Source organism: Hoplias malabaricus, chromosome 10 (genome assembly GCF_029633855.1).
Source record: "Hoplias malabaricus isolate fHopMal1 chromosome 10, fHopMal1.hap1, whole genome shotgun sequence".
In the NCBI taxonomy this organism is placed as follows: Eukaryota; Metazoa; Chordata; class Actinopteri; order Characiformes; family Erythrinidae; genus Hoplias; species Hoplias malabaricus.
The window spans coordinates 4,722,181-4,747,411 of record NC_089809.1 but is presented as its reverse complement, the minus strand read 5'-3'; the positions used below and the strand labels follow the sequence as shown (position 1 = coordinate 4,747,411).

Sequence of the window (25,231 nt, the reverse complement as noted above, 5' to 3'; positions counted from 1 at the left end):
ATGGTGTTCCCAATAATGTTGCAGTCACATCATTGCTAAAACCGGGTTGCACCGATTTAGTTTACTATATTCTGATCTTCTTACAATTATATCTCTTGACTTCGTTCACAAGAGGTGGGCGTCTTGTTCCATATACTACTCTGTAAACTACAGGGGGTCCTCGACTTCAGAGGCGATTGCTCTAAGACTGCAAGGGAAGCTCAGCTTCCCCTAAAATGTCAAAAAACAAGTGATCAAATATATACTGTTGTGTGTACATGTCATTGAATAAATATGCACTACAACGCGATTAACGTTTGTTCAGAATCAGTTCAGAATTCTTATCACTGGTAAAGACGCGGCTTTCCTCTCAATTATTCCCGCAGCTTCACGGTGCTTTAAACAGTGAGGACGCTGAGCGTCCAGAGTTCAATAGAGAAGCAGCGAAGTGCAGGGAAACGAGGCGAGTGATTGGATAAATGGTGGGCTTTGTCCCGCCCATCGGACGCTCAGCGTCTCTGGGGGTCTATGGGGCAGTGGGCTGTCCCGGACGCTCAGCTTCTGCATGATGATTGGATGATCTGTTTGAGGCTGAATTCCTTTTTGATTGACAGCGAAATGAGCGAATCAGCGACCCTTTGGTGTAAAGATCCGAGGGAGCATTACATTTTCTTTCTGTTCTGAGTTGAACCAGACTTTCTAAGTCCTCTTAGCGGCATTTTCTTTGTTAAAAATGATTAGCGACAAATCGAGCTTCTATTTCTGGTGGGTTTTTTGTAGCTGCTTGTGTTTGGAGACTGACTTCTATCACTCTTTCTGACTTCTATCGCAGTTTCTGTTCAGCGGGTGCTGCTGAGCCCCTCCACCGTCACAAAGCACTCACAGGCGGACACACTTCACATGGGCCAAGGCCGTTTAAGCAGCCTAGCTCTGATGGCCATTGAGAGGACACTAGTCAAGTCCCTGGAAAAGACGCCTTGTTGGTACGACAGGGTCACAGATCATTTTCTTGAAAAGGAACGGAGGGTAGAATTTACGTATAAATAAACCGACAGTTTATAATGTAGGCCAAAACTGAGCTTCCCCTCCTTGAAAGACCAGCATCCGCCACTGCACTTCTTACAACGTTGATCCGTTCCTACGTCGCGTCGTAAACCGATTTTCGGTGTAAGTGGGAACATACGTACATACTGTACGTAAATAACCTACTGTAAGCACTTATCCTAACACCTATCCTCCTCGGTACCGAGCCGTGTAACCGTGTATCCTTCCGCCTCGCCGCGCACACCAAACACGAAGTTCACGTTACGACGTTTACGACGCAAAACCACTTAAGTCGAAACGAGGCTTTATACAGTAAATGGGAGACGTGTCATAATCACGAAACATCGTAACTCGGGCCTGACGTAACCCGAGGGCCTCCTGTATTCTGATTTGTTAAGTTTTCTAGAATGAAGCATTTCACACCAAATCAAACCCACTCTCTGTTGATTTTTTAAATCATTTATAAACATGCATAAATGTACAAAAATATGGAAGGAATTCCCCTTTAAAAATTTAAAGTTGTATTTATACTTCAGGTTCCATAGTCCAGACCAAACCTGAAAATTATAAAGCTACATTTTAGTCTGTTTGCTTAGTATTCTCACTGACATATCTACAAACCAGAAAACAAAAAAGAAACTGACATTTTTCAGAACAAAGCAAAGTGTACTCTTCGGATAGTGTATATCTGGGGCTAATTTTCCTGGAACTCCAAGTGGAAATAAAGTAAGAGGTTGCAAAATTGATAAAGGAGTCTTCTACAGACTTTCCTAATTGCTTCATGTTTGTGCTCTGCTCATTGTTTAATTTCAGTGCGCACTTTAAACATTTAGTGTCACATCTTGTGACTTTAAGTCCTGTGTTTGGTTTTTTGAAACCTTTGCTTTTGTTTTGTGTTCATACTTGAAACAAACCACATCTGAATCTGTTTAGAAATGGACTCAGAACCAGCTGCTCAGTCTCTGTCTGCTTCTTTGCTGTGCACCAGAGTTCGAAAGTATTCACTTTCTCAAAGGAACCACAAAATCAAAGCAAGTTCACCTGAGTTTGTTACATATATGAAATACATACATATATGTATTTTTGCTCTCAAAGTTTATATAAAATTAGAATTATTTGGCCACTGAAGGGTTCAGAAGCCCACAGTGTGCTGTTTTCATTCTTAAGGTATGATGTAAATGTGAAAATTCCTGGCAGTTATTAAATTAGCATTAAAGGAACACAATGTATATTTATTTCCTTACAATTACAGCTGTAAAATCATTGTGATGTATTACTGACCTGTAATATGGCAAATAGAGCCCTGTCATTGCTACCCAAGGTTCAGCACGGCAGAAACTGCACTATGTAACTTAAAAGAGGGAAGGAACCCCCCCCCCACTTGATTTCAGTACAGTGCTGTAAAAAATGAATTACACTACAGTGAGCCTCAGCATATATTCATCTTTAAATCACTTCCATTACTATAATAATAGAATTTAAGTGTAAACTTACTAAAAAGTGAAGAATAAAATTTGTCAACCAATATCAAAGTCGGTTTGACAAAGTAAAGTTGTTGCTATGGTTTACCAAATATAGTGTCTCCACAGTTATCAGAAACATATGAATAAAAATATTATATAATAAAAATATCAGTTTAAACCTGATATTGTTTATTTGTAACTCTGCAGATACATGGTTTATGCCTATATTCTTTGTTGAGTTCTGCATTTAAGGCTTCTCACACCCCTAGCATTTACTGGATTGATGTCAAATGTACAAAAATATTGACCTTTTTTCACTAAACCAATTCCTGAAAGTCAAAATTTAATAAAAGGTCATGGTGGAAGGTACATCATATGTCCAAAAGTGTGTAGACAACCAATTTAGCTATTTTAAGGTGGTATAATCTCCACAGAAAATGTAAAAAGAAAGAGAAACTGCACGAGCCTCAGTGTCACCATACTCAATGCTGAAATTTCGCTAGAAGGGCATTTAAGGGGTAACAGAAGAAAATTTGGAAGAGCATATTTCCACACACTTTTGGCCTAAGTGTATTTTTACGGTTTATATCAGCACTGAGTGTACTTTGAACTACAGAAACAGTATCCGATTACAACATATAAAGGCTCCATAAACTCTGTCACTCAGAGTACACTTTGGACATGCCAAAGAGAAGAAAAGAAAACAAGAAAACACCCAAAATATTTGTACACTTGACGTCGAACTACTGTTTTTTCCAGCCATTGTTTTCGTCCCTCCCACAGGAACACCCACATTCCTCACAACTCTCAGCTTGAAAACCAGCAACAGAAGAGTTAAACAGAGTTACTCAGATCCTATTTTTTCATTTATTCTTTTGTGTGTCAATAAATCACTTTCATTTTTACATCATGAAGTAAAATACTAAATAATACTGCTGTCTTCACAATTGGTCCTTTACAGTCCACAGACACTGGGCCAGAGTCTAGAAGTTCAGATCAGAGACGTTTTGATTTTGAGAACGTAACCCTTAGAAGTTGACATTTATTACTTTGGTTTAGCTTTAGTACTAAATTATATTTATATAATTATACATTCAATTACATAATATGTTAAATAAATTACATTTACAAGGAACGCATGATTATATTGAAGATGTTAAGTACTGGCAGGTAATTGCTTTTAAAATTATTTCGATTTGATACATACGGCAGACTGATATTTAATGATGTATATGAAATGGACAAAAGATCCTGGACTCTTGCTCGTCCGACATTTCTGAAATAAAGTTTGGAGTTTGGACTTTGCCTCTCTTTAGCTGCAGTAACAGCTTGTATTCTTGGAAGGCTTGACATTTTATACTGGAACATATAATAGCAGTTTGGATGTGACGTCATCCAGGAGCATTAGTTAGATCAGTCACTGTGTTGAATGATATCTGGATCTCTGTTGATCACAAAGGTATTAAGTGGTGCTCCATCACGCCAGAGAACACAAACTCTAATCTATCCTTAGTATGGTGACATTAAGCCGGTTTTGTTTCATGCCATAGGTTAAAAACTGTATGCTTATATCTAATTTAATGTAGCAGAAGTCTCTAATAATAAATGTTTTCTACAAACCTTGGGACATAAAGTATTTACTGTACTCCAGAAGAGTAGAGATTACTTTGGGTTTCTGTGATAAAAAATCAGCATTGTATTCAGTTTACAGCATTTCTTACCTCATAAAAGCAAAGCTATATATTACAATGAAAGCGGTAGTGTTGTTCTTTCTGTAGTTTTCTCATAGTTAACTTTAGACTGGAATTTACATTTGATTTATATTGTTTATGAGTAAAATGGTGTATGCACTCACATTATCAGTTATTTTTCATTTTGAAATTATACAATATATTCTCTATTTACAAACACAAATGTGTTATGAATCGAGTTTCTGCACTTTCAACAGAATTTCTACATTTGTGTCAGTGAGCTCAAAAATTATAACATTGTAGCATGCTTTTGACTTCTAAGGGTTAATTATAGATCATTATATTCTGTAGTTCTGTCTCTAGATAGTATAACTGTATTATAATAGCAAAGAAATATTGAGAAGCAAAATATAACATGGTTCTCCTTAAAAAAATATTTTACAATATAGGTAACTAAAATATAATTTTGGACCACTGCATTTTTTCTCAATTATCTATTTTGTTTTTGAGATGATTTATTAAGCAGTGATTCCATACTTTATTCCACTTGCCTTATTAACTCCCAAAGAATAAATCCAAAATGTAAAGTTTCCCAGTATATACGTATATGTATGTGTGTGTGTGTGTACATGTAAACCTCAAATAATTATAATGCTTACCAAGGCTGTTTTACAACATTAAATATTAAAAGTAAAACTAAAAGAAGTTATATACTAATATATAAATTCTATCTCATTTTGCCCCATGACAGGATGAAGTATTAGCCTGTTTTTTAAGCTTATAATACACAATTTCTACAGCATTGGTTACACTGGAAACATTTAAGGCTCTTGTGAAAAGTCATTTTAACCTACTTATTATAAAAAAGATCCAGTTTTCTCTTGGATATATTCATACAGATCATTTTAGCTTTGGCTTGGTTAGATATTATTTCTCCCTTTTTCTGGAATGTTGATGAGAAAAAAACCCCCAAAAAAAACAATTCTTCTGTGCATACTTTTCGGTGCTTGGTCCCCTTAGATTGCCACTAAAGTCCGATCTCATCATCAGACTCATCCTCGAAGGTATATCCCTGTTCTCCAACCACTTCGCCTTCTCCTTCTGACTCCTCGTCCTCCCTCCTTCTGTCCAATGGGGAGATACCTTCGTATTCTGAGCTCATGGAAGAAGAGGGGCTTGGGCTGTGATCTGGTCTATGATTGGTCGATTCCACAGGACTTCGAATGGCCTGGACACCTTCAACTGAGCATATTTCTTGTTCCTTCTCAAACTCAATCTCTGTTTTGCCACCGATTCTGCCGATAATCTCCTCCTTTTTGTCACTGAACCTCACCTTGGGCCTCAGGCCTTTGGACTTGATGCCATTTACTTCATTCATGTCGTCACCAATAAAACCATCTCCGCCCTCTTTTCCAGCTGTTGTCCAATCGAGTGAAAGGCCGTCCATCACCCCCAGGACATCACCCAGAATCGACGGCCCCAAATCAAGGTCCAAGTCAAAGGAGGAGACAGACTCAGAGTGCTGGAGCCTTGAAGGAGACCCATATGAAATCTCAATCTCATCATCATCTTGGCTCAGTCTCATCTCTGGAGTGTGGACTTCAGTTGGCGTCGCTGTGGGAGATGACACTGACCTCAGGGGCTCTGTTAAGAGTAGGCGATATGGCAATACAAAAATTATAATAGGATTGAATTAACCAAATCTTATTCAATGTTTCACAAACAGCACTAAATTCAACTAGTATTAAATTCAACTGTTTGTCCTGAAGAAAATTCTTGCACCTGAATTACTAGTTAGTGATCTCCTACAAGCGTGTTCAACTGAATGTGTAACGCAATTAGTGTTTTCTCCCAGAAGAAATCCAGGGAAGGAAAAAAAATAAAAACATCCTATCTCTTCTGCAAATATAAATGAATCAAGACAGAAGGAAATGTGAAAGACACAAAGAATAAGTAAATATAAGAGAATTTATAGAAGGAAGAAGAAGGAAATTTAACTGTAAAATGAAGGAAAGAAAAAAAATTGAAAAATAAACGATAGACAGGACAACAGAGGGAGAAATACAAATGCAACAGATGAAAGAAGGAAGTAAAATGAAATAATTAGATATGGAATATGAAAATAAATAGTAATATGTTATCCCATTGCACACCTCTGGGCTCTGTGTTTTCCTTCACCATCTCAGGATTGGCTGGTCCACAGTTGGACAAAAAGGACGTATCCCCGAAGGCATCCCCACCTCGTCCGATATGCATCGTATGGCGGAAGTCTCCCAGCGGTGCTGAGATCATGGTGGGGTCCAGCCGAGTGGCCCGGCCCGACTTGTGCAGAGGCATTGGACCTAAAGTAGAATATTACAGTGAAAATAAGTTAATAAGGCAACAGAGCATGCCTTGCTACATCAGAAAAAGCGTACATTTTTAAATTCAGCTAATTTTTAGCACCCCCCCCCTTGAACTCTAATGACTGGCATTAAAGTTTTCCAACATTTAATGTTGTAAGAGTAGTAAACACACTCTCCATTAATCCTTTCATTCCAAAAGAAATGTTAAATGACAAAATGTTCACAAATTTTTGGACGTATATTGTGTCTTAATGAATTAACTTGTATGAATGACTTCATACACTTCAAATTTATGGCAGCATTTTTGTCCACTTTATTTATCAGGCCATATCCACTGCTTGCAGTGTCATATATAATGAGCAATTCGGGATAATGTAATGTAGATGAGTAAAGTTGAAGTGTTAGAGTGAGAAAAACTGACTTGAGCCGTGCTCAGACTTGTAGCCGAGGCACACGTAACACAGGCACATTCTTTCAGACTCTTCCCTCCAGGCTTAAGCAACACATGTCTTAAACAGAGATTATGAATCTGTTCAACACTAAAGTTGTTATTCCTAAAACCTAAGCTAATCAGACTGTCACTTACTCTCCAAAGGAAGCCGTGATTTATGTCAACGTCTGAAAAGTAGCTTCAAAACTCTAACTTACAATTTAAGTCAATGTAAATATATCTGCTTGGATTCCAAGTAAATTTGACGCATTTCTGTCTGCCATTTGTAATAAAACCAACGACAGCTGCTGGTATTTTCCAAAACTACGATTTATTTCCAATAGTGACAGTATAACCTCTTACTTAATGCTATCGGTAGCTGTGCAAAATCAATTGATCTTTATTATCTTTCCAAAATATAACTTGTGTACATACATATTTTGATGTATATATTTTATTTATGTATTTGTTTGCATGCTTACATCTTCATTTACTTCTAGCAACACTGTATTTTCTGATAATTATTCAGGAGTGGCTCATCTGTGAATACTGCCTGAATACACTCCGTGTATTTTATGTTTCTGACTGATTTGTTTTTGGCTTTTCGAACATCACAAATGCTACTCACTACAACTTTAATAGCTAAGAATTTTCTAATACAAGACATATATCAGAATATTGGAAGCTGGCAGGATTCAACAAGTGACCTAGCTTAAACTAGGCAATTGGTAGGAAAATTATAATGTAAATGTCATGGAAATAACTACTTTACATGTACGCTACATGATTTCAGACACTTGTTACACAGGTTCAAGGAAACAGTGGCCAAATCATAGCTTAAATATCTTAAACAAGGATGGGCCAGATGTCCTGCATTCACATAATTCTCTTTAAATATACAACACATTTTTATATAACACACTTTTCTCTATTAAACATTAAAATTCAATAATTATTCAATAAGACCTCTATGCTCAGTATAAACCCTCCTTGTATTAAAGAGTAATGAACTATTATTGACTTTTATCACAGAATAACTATGTTTGGGTCTGTGCAAAGAAGATCTGTAAAACCATTCGTGTGGTGTGAAGGTATCTGTTCTAAAAGGGCACTAGAATAAATATAAATTAAAAATACATTATAATTATAAATTGTTTGCAGATTTCTTTCATTTTCTGTAATCTACAATTAACACTGGGGTTTGAGCTTCAGAAGTACACCTACATAATAAAACTTGTGAATGTCTGAGAAGTTTAATAATTACCAGTTAAATTTCCTCTATAAAATGTATTGTTTATGGACTACTACAGTTACATAGCAGGTTTAACTGTCATATATATCACTAGGTATTTTATACAGGGTGTTTTACTGGTACAACTGCACCTAACATCAGTGCACATATGGGTTTTCTTGGATTGACCATTTATGTAACAGTGTTTACAACTATATACAGCATAACCATATACATTATAATATATGTCAGTACAGTAATGTGTGTGGGGTGTAGGGGGAGGGGCTTTTTTAACGTATAAAACTAGAAACGTTAGAATTAAAAGCTAGAGAATAAATAAAACGAATCAAACTTGTTTGGAAAGCTGTTGACGTTTATTTAAAATATATGTAACATATTTATAACATATTTATTAATAACGGCCCCCTACAATCTTTATTTATTTATTATATCGTGTTTTACCTCGCTCGGTGCCGTTGCATAAGTTTAACGAGTATGAAGTTGGAATTTTTCCGTTCCACCTTAAACGATGCAGCAAACCGCGGGACTATTTAAGGTGGAAAATAAAAATTCCAAAGAGAAGCCAAATCCAGTACTTGGAAAGTTTATACGCATGAGGATTTTTACCGATATTACAGTATTAAATAAGTTGTACTAATTTTTTCGTCCCAAAAAACAATAAACTGGACGTTTAAGCTTCAAAACTATCTTAGAATTGTTGGAAATAAAATGAGACGGGAAAAGGGGAGGGAAAGATGCCGCTGTAAAAGTGAGTGAAACAAAAGAAAAAACACACTTACTTCGATAAAAGTGTACTTATAAGTTCCCTTCGCCCTGTGATTTTTCCTCTCTTTGATAAAAGTCGTCTTTTATCCACGTTAACACTTCTTTCATGAGCTTTTTTTCTTCTCTCCTTCTCGGATATTTCTGTTTTTTCCCTTAGGGATGGGCTAGGAAGTGACGCGACATTTATTGGGGAGAGCATTTCTTTTATTGAAAAACAGTCCAGCTGTTTTTTTTCCCACTCCCTCAGGATTAGACCGTGTGCTATTTTCAGTGCTTTAGTCACATTTTATCCTGATAAAATCCTTCATTAATGGGCACTTTTCAACGTAATGTCCATTCGGAACCTTATAGTTCTTTATATCCTCTTCCACATTATATTGAACAGAATTTAAAAATGTACCCACTTTTCCAGTATTTGCAGTCTTTATGTATTCCCATACTGTTTTTATGTATTTCCAGCCAACACATGTATAGGCAACCAGGCCGGGTACAAGTTTTGTGCAATGTTTTAATGTTGGCGCCACACATGGATGCCTCCAGATTCAGGGAAGGGACCAGGATTGGTAAAATATAGGGCACATCTGGACATCATTGTATTGACCCCATATAGGGTATTACTGAGCTGCTCAGATTTATCCAAAATATGCAGCTAACCTGGTCCCCCAAAATAGCTCATGCACAAACCAGACCCAACTAGACCCCAGCTAGTCCCTATTAATCCTATGTGGGCAGTACTAAGGAGTGACGGCAATGTCAAAGACTTGCATTTTTTTCCACGAGATATTACTGTTAATTATAAACTACTCTGCAAGAATGTCCCCAAAATTTTCCAACACAGAAGTTGTTTTCTTTCTCTTAAATTGCTTGGTTCACTTTTTTCTTATTTCTATTCTTCTTCTTCCTTATTTGTTATATACAGTACTGTGCAGAAGTCTTAGGCACCTAAGATAATTGTATATATTTAATCTAATGCCTTCTCAGTAAGTGTGGTGCTTGTATAAAGTTTTATATAATCACAGTAAATACAACATATACAAAGAAGAAAAATAATATTTTTTTTTCTATAAAGTAGTAGGTGGGAGTGAGTTCGAAGAACAATGTTTTGTTCAGGGGCGGCACAGTGTCGCAGTTACACCATCACTCCAGGGACCTGGAGGTTGTGGGTTCGATTCCCGCTCCGGGTGACTGTCTGTGAGGAGTGTGGTGTGTTCTTCCTGTGTCTGCGTGGGTTTCCTCCAGGTGACTGTCTGTGTGGAGTGTGGTGTGTTCTCCCTGTGTCTGGGTGGGTTTCCTCCGGGTGACTGTCTGTGAGGAGTGTCGTGTGTTCTCCCTGTGTCTGCGTGGGTTTCCTCCGGGTGACTGTCTGTGACTCAAAAGTTTCTGTATGTGTGAGTGTGTGTTGCCCTGTGAAGGACTGGCGCCCCCTCTATGGTGTATTCCCGCCTTACGCCCAGTGATTCCAGGTAGGCTCCGGACCAACCGCGACCCTGAACTGGAAAAGCGGTTACAGATAATGGATGGATGGATGTTTGGTTCAGATTCTCCTTTATTGCACGAATTTCTTAAATCAACAGCACACATTATTTAAAATCATTATTTATTAACTGCTAAAACTAGGTATTGGATGATAACCTCATCCAACACATTCACACACAGAATATCACTCTCACTGGAATAATGCTATTTGTTTTAATTCTAATGTTGGGCCTTATTTGTTGTTTGTTTGTAGCAAATAAACACTTACTGCTCAGATAAATAGCTTTTTAAATCTCATAATCTCTAGTGCCTAAAATGTTGCACAGTACTGTGTATATACAGTACTCTCAAAGACTTTCAGTGATAAAGCACTAGAGGTTACTATTTTCCCCTTTAACGTCCCCGCTTTTTTCCCAAAGATTGCTGAAAACGGATCATCTCTATTTCATGGCTGTTGTAATAAACAAAGGGTTACTTTCTGATTTTACACGGATCGGTAGAACCGAGAACTTCATTCTTGTGTTCTTGTGCAACTGAATAACAATGTTGTTATGACACTGTAAGTTCATGAAGGCAATTGACAAGAACAATTATTGTTAAAACTTTCTGGCCTTTCCAGACTTTCAACATTGTGTTCATAACCTATTTGGCTATATACCTCGGTGTTTCAGATTGGCTATATACCTAGGTGTGAGTTCAGTCTTACATCAGATTCTACAGGACACGTTCACTGTTTGCTTTGCAATAAAGGGCTTGTCGTCATGTAGGACTCATATTATGGAGAACCAATTTTGCCTAGTTTTTTAATCTGAATTTATTTTACTTGTTTCTACTGGCCATACACACAATATATGAAAAAATAGACTGCAAAAATATCCAGTTTTTAATTATTTATTTTGTGATGTAGAATTTACATATGTATTAACCCATTTCACACATAGCTGATTAGCCCAAACTATTTTGCATGAGGAACATTCAGAACATAGTTGATTTTCTATTGATTCTTAAAGTTAAAAGTAACAAAGAGGCAGACATAATGTTTAAAGGAAAAATACATCTAGAATACAAATGTAGGTTATTGGCTCTTGAACTGTGTGTGATGACTCTGGCACACAGTTTGTTTGATGTTAATTTATGTCCATACGGTTCCATTACGCTTTGGCCTCATTAGCCTCTTAGCTATGGTTTTGGCAGAATCATAGCTTTGAGATCACTTCCTTTTCTGAAACTGATTCAGAGAGAGTCTGACGTGAGCTGGAAACAATAGTGAAAGCCTGGAAGTGTTAGACTGTCTATGAGATCACACACAGATCCCTGGAGATTTACACAGGAGGGGTTTAAGCATTACTGTAGTTGCTAGCTCCATTTAATCAGGTCTACGTACTAAATGAATGGATTGTACTGAAAAGAGTCTGCCTTAAAGGAGGGTCCATGGCTTAAGCCTGGAGTCTCTATATGTTCCTCCTGAGTTTTCATTGTCACAGTAACCCATAGCTTACTCCAATTGTGGTCGTTGTTTTGTCTGTGTCACAATAACCATTTGTTCAGGCCTTGGAGATGGTCCTGGATGTCAGTGTTTGTTTTTCAAGGGACTGAGATGATCCGCTGAAGACTGTTATCAGGATGCTTTTCTGTGTTGGAAGGACAGTTGTTTAGCTGATATGAAGATGGAGTACTTTTGGGCTGAAGGTGTATGGACTACAGGACAAAAAAAAACTATCTGTGGGATTTTGCTGTTAACCTCTCTTCAGTTTGGACTTTGCGTACCAGTTCTATGTAGTGTTATGTCCCACACAGGCCAGAAGACTTTTTACTTTTTATCCATCCACCCATACATTTACAAGTTTCTTTCAGACTCAAATATTCTATGATGTACAGAGACTGATTGTCCCCAGAGAATAACCCTATATCATGAGATAAGTGTGTGCTTGAGCTCATCTTCAAGCTGTCTGTGCAGCCAGAGTGTAGCTCTTCATGGTCATTGGTGTTGGACGAAAAAGACTTTAGACACTGCTTATGTGTCTAAACTGATAAACAATATGAAATGCTTTTCGACATGCTTTAAAGACCCAATGTAGAATTATGTATATCTTTGAATGAATGAGACTTTATCCTTATCCTTAATACTTAAGCTGTTAATGCTAGTATTTAGGATTTTAGTAGCATAGCTTAGCATTAGCACTAATCTGACCAACAACATCCAGAAAAACCAGGAGGATGTTTTTTCCTTTACAAGATTAATCCCATTACAAATCACAACATGATTAGCTGACTTCCTAATCATAGATAATCTAAAATTTAACTCTTGTGTTTATAAACAACTTTTAACAATAACATTATTATTATATTATACAATTATATTAAATAATAATGAACACATTTTATTTTCACAGACAACAATTGGTCCAAAAGGCCCAGAAGGTTCCTTACTGATGAACACTGCCCCACCCCCAAACAGACACACACACACACACAAACACACACACATCCTGAAAAATTCCGCTGCTCAAGAACAGCACAGGAAAAGGGGGGTGAAAAACACAGAGGAGGAATTCCGTACAGACCTTGATGACTTCACTTCCAGAGAAGTCTTAATTTATTTTTTTGTTTGTTTGTGAATACATATTTAGTTGGTTGGAATATTCTGTTCTCTCTCAACAGCCTTCTACCATGATTTTATATTTTTCCATAACACCTTGTTCAGGTTCACGGTGGGTCTGGAGGCCACCCAGAACCACTGGGGAAAGGCAGTAACACACCCTGCGAAGGGTGCCAATCCATCACAGGGCACGAAACACTCTCTCAATCACTCACATACTCACATATGTGGACCCACTGTGTACAGCCAATCTGTGGACCAGAATGTGTTTGGGCTGTAAAATTAACATATTGCCTTGTGTATACATACTGTAGTAGCAGCTGACTTTTAGACTAACTAATCTGAGTGTGTTAGATTAGATCTAAAACTAATCTGTGAGGGACAGGTCTTTTAGGGCAGAGTTGAACATACTGGCTCTAAATACATCACTCCATATGTAAATGTCTGAAATTCTCCAGCATTCTCTGCATTTTCTAGGGGGGTGTTGCCATTGCTCTTTTGTTGTGATGTCTTCACATAACATACATTGCAGTGGTCCTACAAAATAAATGAATTAAACTCAGTCCTTATATTCAGTCATTCATTTAATGTCTGGAATCACTTATCCATTTCAAGGGTGCGGTGGGTCCAGAACATACCTGGAATCACTGGGCGCAAGGCAGGAACACATTCTGGACAGGGCGTCAGTCCATCACGGGGCACCACTCACTCACATATTTACGCTTTTGAGTAACCAATTAACCTACTAATGTGTGTGTTTGGACTGTGGGAGGAATCTGGAGCACCCGGAGGAAACCCACACGGACAAAGTAAGAACACACAAAACATCTCACAGACATCCAGAATTTGAATCGAAGCCACAGCCCCAGGACCCTGGAGCTGTGTGATAAAGACACTATAAGTGGGACCACTGTACATTTTGTATAATAATATGTTATTTTGTACAATTAAAACAGGTATTTGCACAAAGAATGTGTACAAAAAAAATTTAATTAATTAATTCATTCATTTATTATCTGTAACTGCTTATCCAGTTCAGTGTCACGGGTCCAGAGCCTACCTGGAATCATTGGACGCAAGCCAGGAATACACCCTGGAGCGGGCGCCAGTCCTTCACAGGGCAACACAGACACACACACACACATTCACTCACACACACACACCTACGGACACTTTGAGTCACCAATCACCTGGAGGAAACCCACACAGACACAGGGAGAACACACCACACTCCTTACAGACAGTCACCCGGAGGAAACCCACACTGACACAGGGAGAATACACCACACTCCTCACAGACAGTAACCTGGAGGAAACCCACACTGACACAGGGAGAATACACCACACTCCTCACAGACAGTAACTCGGAGGAAACCCACCCAGACACAGGGAGAACACACCACACTCCTCACAGACAGTCACCCGGAGGAAACCCACACTGACACAGGGAGAATACACCACACTCCTCACAGACAGTAACCTGGAGCGGGAATCGAACCCACAACCTCCACGTCCCTGGAGCTGTGTGATCTCGTGATTGTGTTTTGTAAATATAAAACTTGTTTACATTTGATGCCTGCAACATTTCTGTGCACATCAAAGGCTAATTTTGTTTACAAAATGCAATCAACTGCTCAGCGGAAACACTGGAAATCTATTCTATGTGCTTTGAAAGATAAACAAATCCTAAAGGGAATTTTAAAATCACACATAGCTTTCATTGCATTATAAAATATTTCCCACCATTTCTGTAAATGGGGATTGTATGAAATTTCATTTCTTCAAAAATGTATAATTTTTAATTATTTAAAATGTATATTTATCATTTAATCATTTTTAATTGGATTACTTGGGGAAATATTCCATGTACCTTACACATAACATATATGGTTGAAAAGTGGTAAAGGGCCAAAATGTCATCTTTTATTTTTGCAGTGGTGAAAGGTATGTGTCTCCCTATCTACAACACAATATAGCATTTTATTTAATGTTCAAAACCCATGTTATCTGTAGTATACATACACTCATAAACTTTTTTATATAGTATTTTTGATCGAAAGAATAGACAAAACAAAAAAAAAACAGAACTTAAGTCATATAGAACTTCAGGACATTCAGGGAGAGTTTGGGACTTATTGCATATTCATAGCGCTAAGAGTATTGAATGGTTTTTACATTTTTTTTCTTTGGATAATTACTTGTAAGTAATTATACGTATTTTTGATGGACAGAAATGAGTTAATAATGGTTTAATCCATGTCAAGAGTGGGAATTTAAACCCTAAAGAAAAATCTGAATATTGGAGCAACAAACTAGGACTTTTATTTTGAAGCCTGGCTGTGTTGTTAGCCTGTTTAGAGATGTCTGACAGCGCAGAGTCTCCTACGGAATCACAGAAAGATGAAATACAGCAGAACAGTGCGGATTTAGCGCCAACAGCGATTTCAGATGAGAAAAAGAAGAGTAAGTTCATCTTCTTAAAAGTAAAACCAACTAAATCTGTTCGAACAGTGCGGTAATAGCCGCTTTAACCCCGCTGTAAACAACCGATACTCGGCTGTTAAGGCGGGCAGTTCCGCAGTAGCTTGATTGACAGCTCGATCTGCCAAAGAAAATGTCGAGCTTTGTTTCAGGAGCCAATCAGTGCGTTGCCTTTTTATTATTAGCGATTTTGTAGCTGTCCATTAGCCTTTTCATGACAGCCCTCTCCTTAAAATGTGGTTGTTTATTGTAAAGACCCCCAGCATTAAAAAAACACTTTTTAGCCTTATTATCTGTGTGGCGGTGATTTTAACTCTACAAAATGTGAAAAAAGCAGTCAGGGCTGTGGCTGAGCTTTCGCTGCTTTGAAACTACAGTGTTCTGCAGAGAGTCTCGGCATGAATGTGTAGAGTTAGATCTTAAGGGATTACTGTCTTGCAAATAATTTCTTAATAAGCGATTCAGACTTACAAAGTTGAGTTATTAGGGATACTGAATTTGTGGTTTTCATTAGTTGTCAGTTCTAATCATCAAATTAAAAGAAATAAACACTTGAAATATATCAGTCTGTGTGTAAAGAATGAGTATAATATACAGGTTTCACTTTTTGAATGGAATTACTGAAATAAATCACCTTGTTCATGATATTCTAATTTTATGACCAGCACCTGTATATGGTAGTGGCATTGTATGTTTCATTGTGAGCTGTATGTTAATATGTTTTAATGTACCCTTTCCAGTTGATGTGCTCTTGAAGGCAGTTGGAGACACCCCCATAATGAAGACCAAAAAGTGGGCTGTGGAGAGAGGGAGGACTGTGCAGTCGCTTTCCCAGTTCATATCACGTTTCCTTAAACTCGAGCCTAGCGAACAACTGGTACAATACATATGAAAAATGTTCTTATTAGGAAAATTTAATTTACAAAAGTAAAGAGTCTGGATGTTTTATGTGACATTGTTCAGATTGGTGAAGTATGGACAGTTTACTTAAGTTGTTTCCCCCTTTTACTTGCAGTTCATTTATGTCAATCAGTCCTTTGCTCCATCACCCGATCAAGAAGTAGGTGTGCTCTTTGAAGTAAGTATTATTCTAGCCTCATGTACAATGCTGAGTTACACTACTGGACACACAAGCTTTGTTTCTGCTTATTTGAAAAGTGTGTTAATCAGGGGCTTGTTCACACAAGACTTCAGATTATATTTTTTATATTTCTGTGTGAACTTAATGGCGTACAGACGCACAAACATCCCTTGAGGCCAGTTTGTATGGCTGGATGGATGGTTTTGGATCACAAACCCCTATATGGCTCATCCCAAAGCTACTGGATGACGCCCCATCACTCCAGTGTTGTGCCATTTTGGTAATCATGCCCGTAGAGGGCGCTGTGGCTCAAGATTTAAATATACCTTGACTGGGATAAAATCTGGTACGTTGAACATTCAGTTTGAGTCTGCATGTTTTACTGTGCCTCTTTTTGTACTCGTTAGGTCAGATTTCCCCTGTCACATAATGCTGCAACACATGAAGCTCCATCACTTATTTTACGATTATTAATAATTCTTCTTGGTTTCTTTTCAGTGTTTTGGCAGTGATGGAAAACTGGTTTTGCATTACTGCAAATCACAAGCCTGGGGATGAACTTTCAATATTTGAACTTTTATTTTGAAGAGTGGAGTACGCCTTTACATTTGTTTTTTTTTTTGTTGTTGTTGTTGTTTCCTTTTTTTAACACTGCTTATTTGTCTTATGTTTTATGTAAATAAATTATTGCACACACATGAATTCCTACTCAGCCTCTGTCACTGTACAAACTTTGGGCACCTGTTTGGATACTGAAAACATGTTTAAGCATACTATTACTGTTTATTGTTGAGTAATTATAACAGGGAAAAGTAACCAAAAAATTATGGATTTTGCTTTGTGTTCTAAAAGCCATAATTTTTAAAATTCATTTTCACAATAGAAATCAACAAACATGTATTTTCAGCAGGGCTGCACAAAAGTGCACACATGAGTGTATGAATTAAAGCTGGTCCAGATATTTTTCTTGTTTTTGTTTCCTCCTCCTGATTACTGTAAAAGGAGGATTGTGGAGAGATGTGTAATAATCACAGAAACAAATGGCAAATACCTACAGTGTCAAATCCAGTGGGATGTCCGGATTATATTGAGAAATGTCCAGCATTGTGCTGTAATTACAGCAGAGCATGAAGGGATGCTGTGGAAAAGAGAAAAGATGGGGAGAGGGAGGGAGAGAGAGAGAGAGAGAGAGAGAGAGCCAGGAGATGGGTTTATGAAGAGATTATACCAAAATCTGAGGTTGGACTTGACACCAATTTCTAAGTAGAGAGAGAGAGAGAAGCAAAGAGAAATTGGAGTGATTTGGTGAGAGAGAAAGGGAGAAGAACCGGTAAGTAAAAAAGGGTTATTAAGAAACGGAAGAGAGAAAGGGTGAAGAAAGAAGAGGAAGACAAATACAGGAAAGGAAGAAGGAAGTGGAGAGAAAGGAGAAGGTCCAGAGATGGATAAAAATCTCAAAAGGAGAGCGTAGAAAAGGGAGGGGGTGAGGATGCTCAGTCAGAAGAGAGTGCCGTTTGCTCCGTCTGCTCTTTCCCCTAAAGAAAATAAACGGAAGTAAATAATGGATTGGGATGATGCTTCATTTGAGCCGTTGTGACTCGAGACGCAGTGTACAGGTAAAAATAACCGTAAACATACATTTTATATACATTTTAATTTCATTTTAAATGAATACATTTATATATTAAACTTCAGCACTGATAGGAATTGTTTTGCTGTGTGTGTGAAACTTGTTTCCATAGGAACTTGAGGTTTCTTTAAAATGGCGGTTATAGGAACTACAAATACTATTCTATCTTCTGTTAAAGTGGAGAGGCAGACGTCTGGTTCCAATCACTACTATAGTAAACAGCTCTGACTCGGTTTATCTTGAATTGACCCATTTTCAGTAACATTATTTACACCTTAGACACTGGACTAGGCGTAAATTTCTGTGAGTTAATTGACTTTAAAACTAAACTGAATACAACAATGTAATCGAGGAAACAGCCATTACACCATAGCAAAAATATTTTTTAAAAGTATCATTAATTCTTGTAAATATCCCATGTTTTATTTTGTAGCTTAAAGTTGATGCCCTCAAATCATCACATTTAGACTGATTTGATTAGTTTCCTCTTTTACATGTTCATTGGTTATTAATATAAACAAGTAGATTAAAAATAGTTTAGCATAGTGTATTTGAATAATTTAATAAATGAAATTCCTCCAGAGGTAAGGCCTATAAAATTTAAATGTGCCCAGTGTGTCCAAGCCTTCAGGGTTCATACAGGGTCAGTTTGATTTAAGGTCTTCATTATATACACTATACACCAATCCGCCAAATCATCAACATGGCCTCCTTGTTTCGGCATTCATTGCCCATTTTATTAGCTCCACTGGACATGCAGACACTTGTAATCCAGCAATTACAGACTGTAGTCCATCTGTTACTGTGCATACTTACTGTGCCGAATAGCCACAGAGTAGCAATTATTTTAGTGATGGATCTTTATCGGCACTTCAGTGACCTGACAATACATCTACAAGTTGCAGCACACACTGAAATGCTACCATAGCACCACATCAGTGATTCTGCAGCGCTGAGCATGATCCATACCCAAAGATACCTTCTCTGTTGGGGTCCTGGCTTTTTAAGAACGAGAAGAGGGAAAAAAAGAGAAATGAGGATAGCAAATTTCAAAGAGCAAGAGATTTATTTCACCCTGTAATTAAAGAACTACAAAAGGTCCCTATAGGGTAATATGAGCTGATAAAATAGACTATGAGTGAAGACACAAAGGTGCCATTTTTGTTTCCTTTGTGATGTATATCAACGACTATCCAGACACACCTTTTAATGAGAAAATTCAGCTACTTTAAGATGCACTCATTATAGGCCCAACTGTTTGTGTTGCATGATCTGTTTAGAAAAGGTTAGCTAGAGGAGTGTAAAGCTCCCAGCACTGGGCTACTGAGCTGTGGAACTGGGTGGAACTTTATGGCATGATGGAGCACCATCCAACACCTTTGGAATGACTCAGAACCAAGATCTGTACTTGACTTCAGTAATGCCCCTTTGGCTGAATGCCATCAAGTGAAAGTTCTACATGTTCTAAAGTAGTGTAAAGCCTTCCCAGAAGAGCAGAAGCTGTTACAGCAGAAAAGGGAGGGAAATCCCCTATTAATTCCCTTCATTTCAAGAAATGCTGGCTGAGCAGGTGTTTAAAGATTTTTTTTAAAGTATATTTTCAGTGGTTTATGACCTTAGCGAACATTATCTGATTGTCTTTATTGTTTTCAGCCATGTTGGATCACATGCCTCGGCGTTCTCGCTCTCTCCTCTCTCTCTCGCTCACCTCTCTCGCTCTCGCTCTCTCTGTTCTGGCTTTCTGCACTTCTTACTGGTGCGAAGGGACGCACAAAGTTGTCAAACCCCTCTGCCTGTCACCTGTCAAGATGAAGAACTGTGGCCAGAACAACAGTGAGCCTTACACCACAGGTCAGTATGTTTTCCTGGGAAAATTTTTGAATAGAATTTGGAACATTACTCTGAGGATTTGAGGTCATTCAGCCACATAAACTTTAGTGAGGTTTGTTACTTGATGCTGGATGATTAGTTCTGGACCAAAACTCATCCCAAATTGGATCTAGCTCTGGCGTAGTGCTGGGTGGCATGGTGGCGTAGCAAGTAAAGTTGCTGTCACACAGCTCCAGGGAGGTTGTGGGTTCGAGTCTGTGAGGAGTCCTCCCACTGTCCAAAAACATGCTGGTAGGTGGATTGGCGACTCAAAAGTGTCCATAAGTGTGAGTGTGTGTCGCCCTGTGAAGGAATGGGTGAGATCCAGACCTACCACGTCCCTGAACTGGAAAAGCAGTTACAGACAATGAATGAATGGTGTAGTGTAACCATGAAAGTGGGTGTAACATAACTATGGAAATAAATGAAATGCAACCACAGGAAATGTGGTATTGTAATCTTGGGAACGGATGCATTGTTACTGTGGGAACAAAGCACAGTCTTTTCCCATTCACTGCGAGCTGTAAAGATTCTCTTTAATCCAAACAGGTAGTTACTTGGTATAACTGCTTAACTATGCAATATTTTTACAAAGTGTGCAAAATTCCCCTTTAACACCTGTGTGAACAGTAGCTACGTCCTGCACAGGTCATTTTGTTACAATAGGTTACAAAATCTATTATTATAATTCTCCCTCTCAAATACATAAACAATAAGCCTGTTACAGTTGATTTGTTCGTCACTGAGTTACTCCCTTACTACTCTTTCTTGTTGGATTTCCTGCTTCTAAACTGAGTATTTCTTTCTGATTTTGGATTGGAACTAAGCAGCAACTCAACACGTTTATTCTCAACCTATTGTCAAATCAGCCTCACCCTATATCACTCATGACTCATGTCAGACTCAGTTTATCCTCAAACCGAATACAAAATTTATGAACTATATATTGGTGTATAAAAAGCATTTAAATTACGTTTTGGGTCTTGTTTTTAATAAACAATCATGGCCTACAATTAGCAATATAACAGTCATATTGTATTATTATTATTAGAATGCTACCTGCATGCCCAAGTCATCCTGCATCTGCCTCCTGGGTAAAGCTATTGAATCTCTGCTATTCTTAATTCTGTTATTTCTAACACTGTATGACCGTTATAACTGGATAAACATGGACAAAAATACAATGGCATAAAGCTAACAAGAGTAGTACTCATGTTTGTAGGTAAAATTGTGTCAGAAAACACACAATTACGTCTAGTAGAAATTTTGAGGCAATATTTCAGAATTTTCCAGGCTGCAGCATGTTGTTTGTTTATATTTCTACATTATAATGGATGCTACTATACATTGTACTTTCAATGCTAAAGCTAAAGAAGCACACTTGGGGCAACAGTAATGTCCTGGTTAGCTGACAACATTGTGGGGAGACTCCTGAAAAAAGGACTCTAGCAAACTTTGAATGTTTTTTGCAGAAAGCCCCACCCCGGACCCCCGGGGACCATCTAATCGAACAATTTCCCCAAAAAGGAGAGAAGAACTGGCCAGAATTCGGCAGAGACAGCTGGCAAATGCTGTGCACTACATCTGGGAGACGGGAGAGGACAAATACATGTTCAGATATTTCCACACAGGCTTCTGGGAATCCTGTGAAAAACATGCTGATGGTGAGAAAATGTTAAGTAAAATGTTATAATAAAAGTAGTGAATTGGACATCTGCCAAAATGTCCAGATATTTCGCATTCTTTTATTTCGCTTTAAAGGAGCAGTCTGCATTTGTTTAATGTTTGCAACTATGAAGGGAGAACCTATGTAGAATAAACCTTTTCATTCAGGGACTATGAAGCAATGTGACTGTTGCACTATTTTGAAAAATATAAAAATGGTAAAAATAGCAGATGAGCACTTTCATCAACTTTTTTTATTGCTATTTGTAGGGAGGAATAATCTGCTGCTTTTTAAGTGGCATTCCACGTGTGCAGTCAACAGATACTGTACAGATACAGACACTGGACTGTGCAGCTAGTCATTAAATGTGCGTTTTCTGTTGTTCTATAGGGGAAAGATGTCGGAGTTTCCTTGATTTAACCCCGGGAGAAACACATGGTGAGTATATTGTGTTTGTTCAGATGTCAACATACACGTCTTTATATATGTGTGTGCTTGTCTACACTCTATAGCATTTTAAAGAATTCAGGTTCAAAGGCATTCCTACTGTGCATGTATTGGACTTTCCACAGAAATGTATGGAATATCAGTCATCCAATATGTGTAGTTGGAATTTTTATTATTATTATTATTATTATAATTCTCATGCAATTTGGAAGAAAGAAAGGACATACAACTGTTCAGAAATATGGTGTATGTATAGATGAACACGTCTTTAAATCTTCCTTTGATCTCTCTCTCTCTGTTGAAGGTGTTCTGTGGTTGTCCATGGTTTCAGAGTTCATGTACATCAGTTTGTTGGGTATGGGCTTCCTGTTGATGTGGCTGGAGGTTCTGTGTTCTCATAAAGAAATGCATGCACTCAAAATCAATGCCTTTGCCGCCATATGCACTGTACTGTCAGGTAGGATGCTATACTAGTGTTACAGATGGAGATTAATATTCCATATTAATACAGTGTATAGTAACTCTCTCTCTCTCTCTCTCTCTCTCTCTCTCTCTCTCTCTCTCTCTCTCTCTCCCTCCATCCCCTAAGGTCTGATGGGAATGGTGGCCCATATGATGTACACTACAGTTTTCCAGTTGACTGTTATTGTTGGGCCTAAAGACTGGAGGCCACAGAGTTGGGATTATGGATGGTCATTTGCGTAAGTTTTATCAATACCATTCAGTAAAGTTCACAGTGTTGTCTATGTTTTTAGAAAACATTTTTTTTGGCATTTTGATTTTGTTAGAGGGCAGTGGGGTGGTGTTACAGGCAGTGTCGTAGTCACACAGCTCCAGGGACCTGGAGGTTGTGGGTTCGATTCCCGCTCCGGGTGACTGTCTGTGAGGAGTGTGGTGTGTTCTCCCTGTGTCTGCGTGGGTTTTCTCTGGGTGTCGGTCTGTGAGGAGTGTGGTGTGTTCTCCCTGTGTCTGCGTGGGTTTCCTCCGGGTGATTGTCTGTGAGGAGTGTGGTGTGTTCTCCCTGTGTCCACGTGGGTATCCTTGGGGTGACTGTCTGTGAGGAGTGTGGTGTGTTCTACCTGTGTCTGTGTGGGTTTCCTCCGGGTGCTCCAGTTTCCTCAGACACTCTGAAACACACGTTGGTAGGTGGATTGGCGACTCTGAGGTCTGAGTGTGTGTGTGTGGGTTGCCCTGTGAAGGCTTGGTGCCTCTTCCAGGGTGTATTCCTGCGTTGCACCCAATGATTCCAGGTAGGCTCTGGACCCATCACAACCCTGAGCTAGATAAGCGCTAACAGATAATGAACGGATGAATGAATTAATGATTTTGTTAGGGTTGGTAATATCTTTATAGTTCCTGAAAGAAACCAGTGAACCAGATGTGGAAGCCCATGTTAAGTCATAGATGATGTTTTCTTGTTATATAAAAATGGCTGTGTGCTGAATTAACACCCAGAATATATTTATTTTTGTTGTTATCCTCAGTTTGGCATGGGTCTCATTTAGCTGCTGTATGGGTGCTGCTGTCCTGACAATGAACTCTTACACCAAAACCATCATGGAGCTGAGGCACAGGCAGAGACTGCGGGTGGAGGACTGCAGGGCAGCCGGCCGGGCCCCTGCCTACGAAGAGGTAGTACCCGGAGGTCTGTACTCCGTCAGTGGCCTGCTGCACTGCCCTGACGCTGTGGGAGACTCTGTATGGGCAGGTGGAACCCTGGATGCTGTAAGGAATGGAGATGTTCCTACCCTGGTGCTAGTGGGAGGCTGCGGACCAGAGGGATGCGAGGACTGTGAGAGAGAAATGGATGAAATGGAAGAAGCCATGGAGAGAGAAAGAACAGACTCTCCTTGTTAAAACCACTGTTTGTAGCACGTTCATATCTGCTTCTTCAGTCATATCACTGGTGATGGTGGATTAAACGCTGCAATAAGTATTTTTCTTTACCATTAATAAGTAGCTAACAACAGTTGCGAGAGGAGTATGGACTTCTTTTAGGAGAATTTGTTATGGCATGTTGAGCTTTAAACAAGTGAGGAGTTATGGGGACGTTTCCTGACAAAAGTAATTACCTGAACTGTTGCTCAAGCTTTAACAATGGCATTATGAATGTATTTTAAGCTCCAATCTAATAAGACTGAAGTGTTGAAATCTTTTCCAAGCGGATCATTTAATAAATAGATTTAACGTCTGGGAGCTCTTTGGAACGGAATGAAATTTGACATGAGATTTGAGTGGATTATCCTTTTATTTGGATTATTGCAAAAGGACATGATGCATTTTCCCTCACGACTGTTTTTAGTTATTTTATTTTTATGGGACTGTTGTCACTTTTTTTTCTTCAACCTTTCTCAATTTGGGCATAACTGAGTCATAGTCAACACATATACCAAGGAAGACAACAAGATATTTAGCGCTCCAAGGAAATTTAGCGCTACTGTCTACTGCCTAAAGGTTGAACTGTGTGATATTTACTAACCCATAAAATAAGTCACTGGAAAATAAATGAACAAAGGAAAATATAGAAAAGTGCACTTCCTTAAGAAAATGCAGAGTGATTAGCCAACTTAGCCAATTTGCTCTTATTGTTTATAGCAGTTTCTAGCTTTAGCACAGTAGTTTCTATTTGCTTTAGCATTCCAACTAGTTTAGGGCATTGCTAAAGGTTTTTTTTTGTGTGGTATTTTAGAGGCTAGAGATCTGTCGGTGCTTGTTTGAGTATCCACTAGTAGCTGCTAAGTTGCTGCTAGGTGGTTGCTTTGGTAACTCTTGTGATTATAGGGTTTATTCTGTGATGTTCCAGGTGATGGAACATTTATATCCAGTCAAAAAGCATTCACTTAAGACAAACAATATTACAAACACTGCGTGGCCAAAAGACACCAGCTCATTCCTCTACTACTAAAGTCACAGAGTCTACTATTCTGGGATGGGGGACGGAGTTGGGCTACTCGTTGGAATGTTACTGTTAGGATACGAAGGCACTCTTCCATGTTTATGTTAGTAAAGTCAG

At 38.4% G+C, this 25,231-nt stretch overlaps 3 protein-coding genes across 7 annotated transcripts; 2 read left to right on the top strand and 1 right to left on the bottom strand.

Annotated features, from left to right (window-relative positions):
• Positions 1–1,498: 1,498 nt before the first annotated feature.
• On the bottom strand, positions 1,499–9,121 carry cdc42ep5 (CDC42 effector protein (Rho GTPase binding) 5). The gene is made up of 3 exons (XM_066682788.1): positions 8,984–9,121; positions 6,331–6,519; positions 1,499–5,821 (listed from the first exon to the last, which is right to left on the bottom strand). The coding sequence occupies exons 2-3, from the start codon at positions 6,512–6,514 to the stop codon at positions 5,205–5,207; spliced, it is 801 nt and encodes a 266-aa protein (XP_066538885.1). The 5' UTR covers positions 6,515–6,519; positions 8,984–9,121; the 3' UTR covers positions 1,499–5,204.
• Positions 9,122–15,368: 6,247 nt separating this feature from the next.
• On the top strand, positions 15,369–17,552 carry atg12 (ATG12 autophagy related 12 homolog (S. cerevisiae)). The gene is made up of 4 exons (XM_066684009.1): positions 15,369–15,507; positions 16,266–16,402; positions 16,541–16,603; positions 17,105–17,552. Exons 1-4 carry the CDS (start codon positions 15,405–15,407, stop codon positions 17,162–17,164), a joined length of 363 nt encoding a protein of 120 aa, XP_066540106.1. The 5' UTR covers positions 15,369–15,404; the 3' UTR covers positions 17,165–17,552.
• A 295-nt stretch (positions 17,553–17,847) lies between these two features.
• si:ch211-149k23.9 (germ cell-specific gene 1-like protein) lies at positions 17,848–24,696 on the top strand. Of its 5 annotated transcripts, none has more exons than XM_066683744.1 (8): positions 17,848–18,222; positions 18,349–18,450; positions 19,890–20,087; positions 21,578–21,769; positions 22,162–22,209; positions 22,523–22,573; positions 22,808–22,919; positions 23,703–24,696. In XM_066683744.1, exons 2-8 carry the CDS (start codon positions 18,369–18,371, stop codon positions 24,073–24,075), a joined length of 1,056 nt encoding a protein of 351 aa, XP_066539841.1. In that variant the 5' UTR covers positions 17,848–18,222; positions 18,349–18,368; the 3' UTR covers positions 24,076–24,696. The 5 variants fall into 5 exon arrangements, with proteins under 5 accessions (XP_066539841.1, XP_066539838.1, XP_066539842.1 ...); XM_066683741.1 differs by having other exon boundaries at positions 22,523–22,675; XM_066683745.1 differs by lacking the exon at positions 18,349–18,450 and having other exon boundaries at positions 20,001–20,087; positions 22,523–22,675.
• The last annotated feature ends 535 nt before the right edge of the window (positions 24,697–25,231 follow it).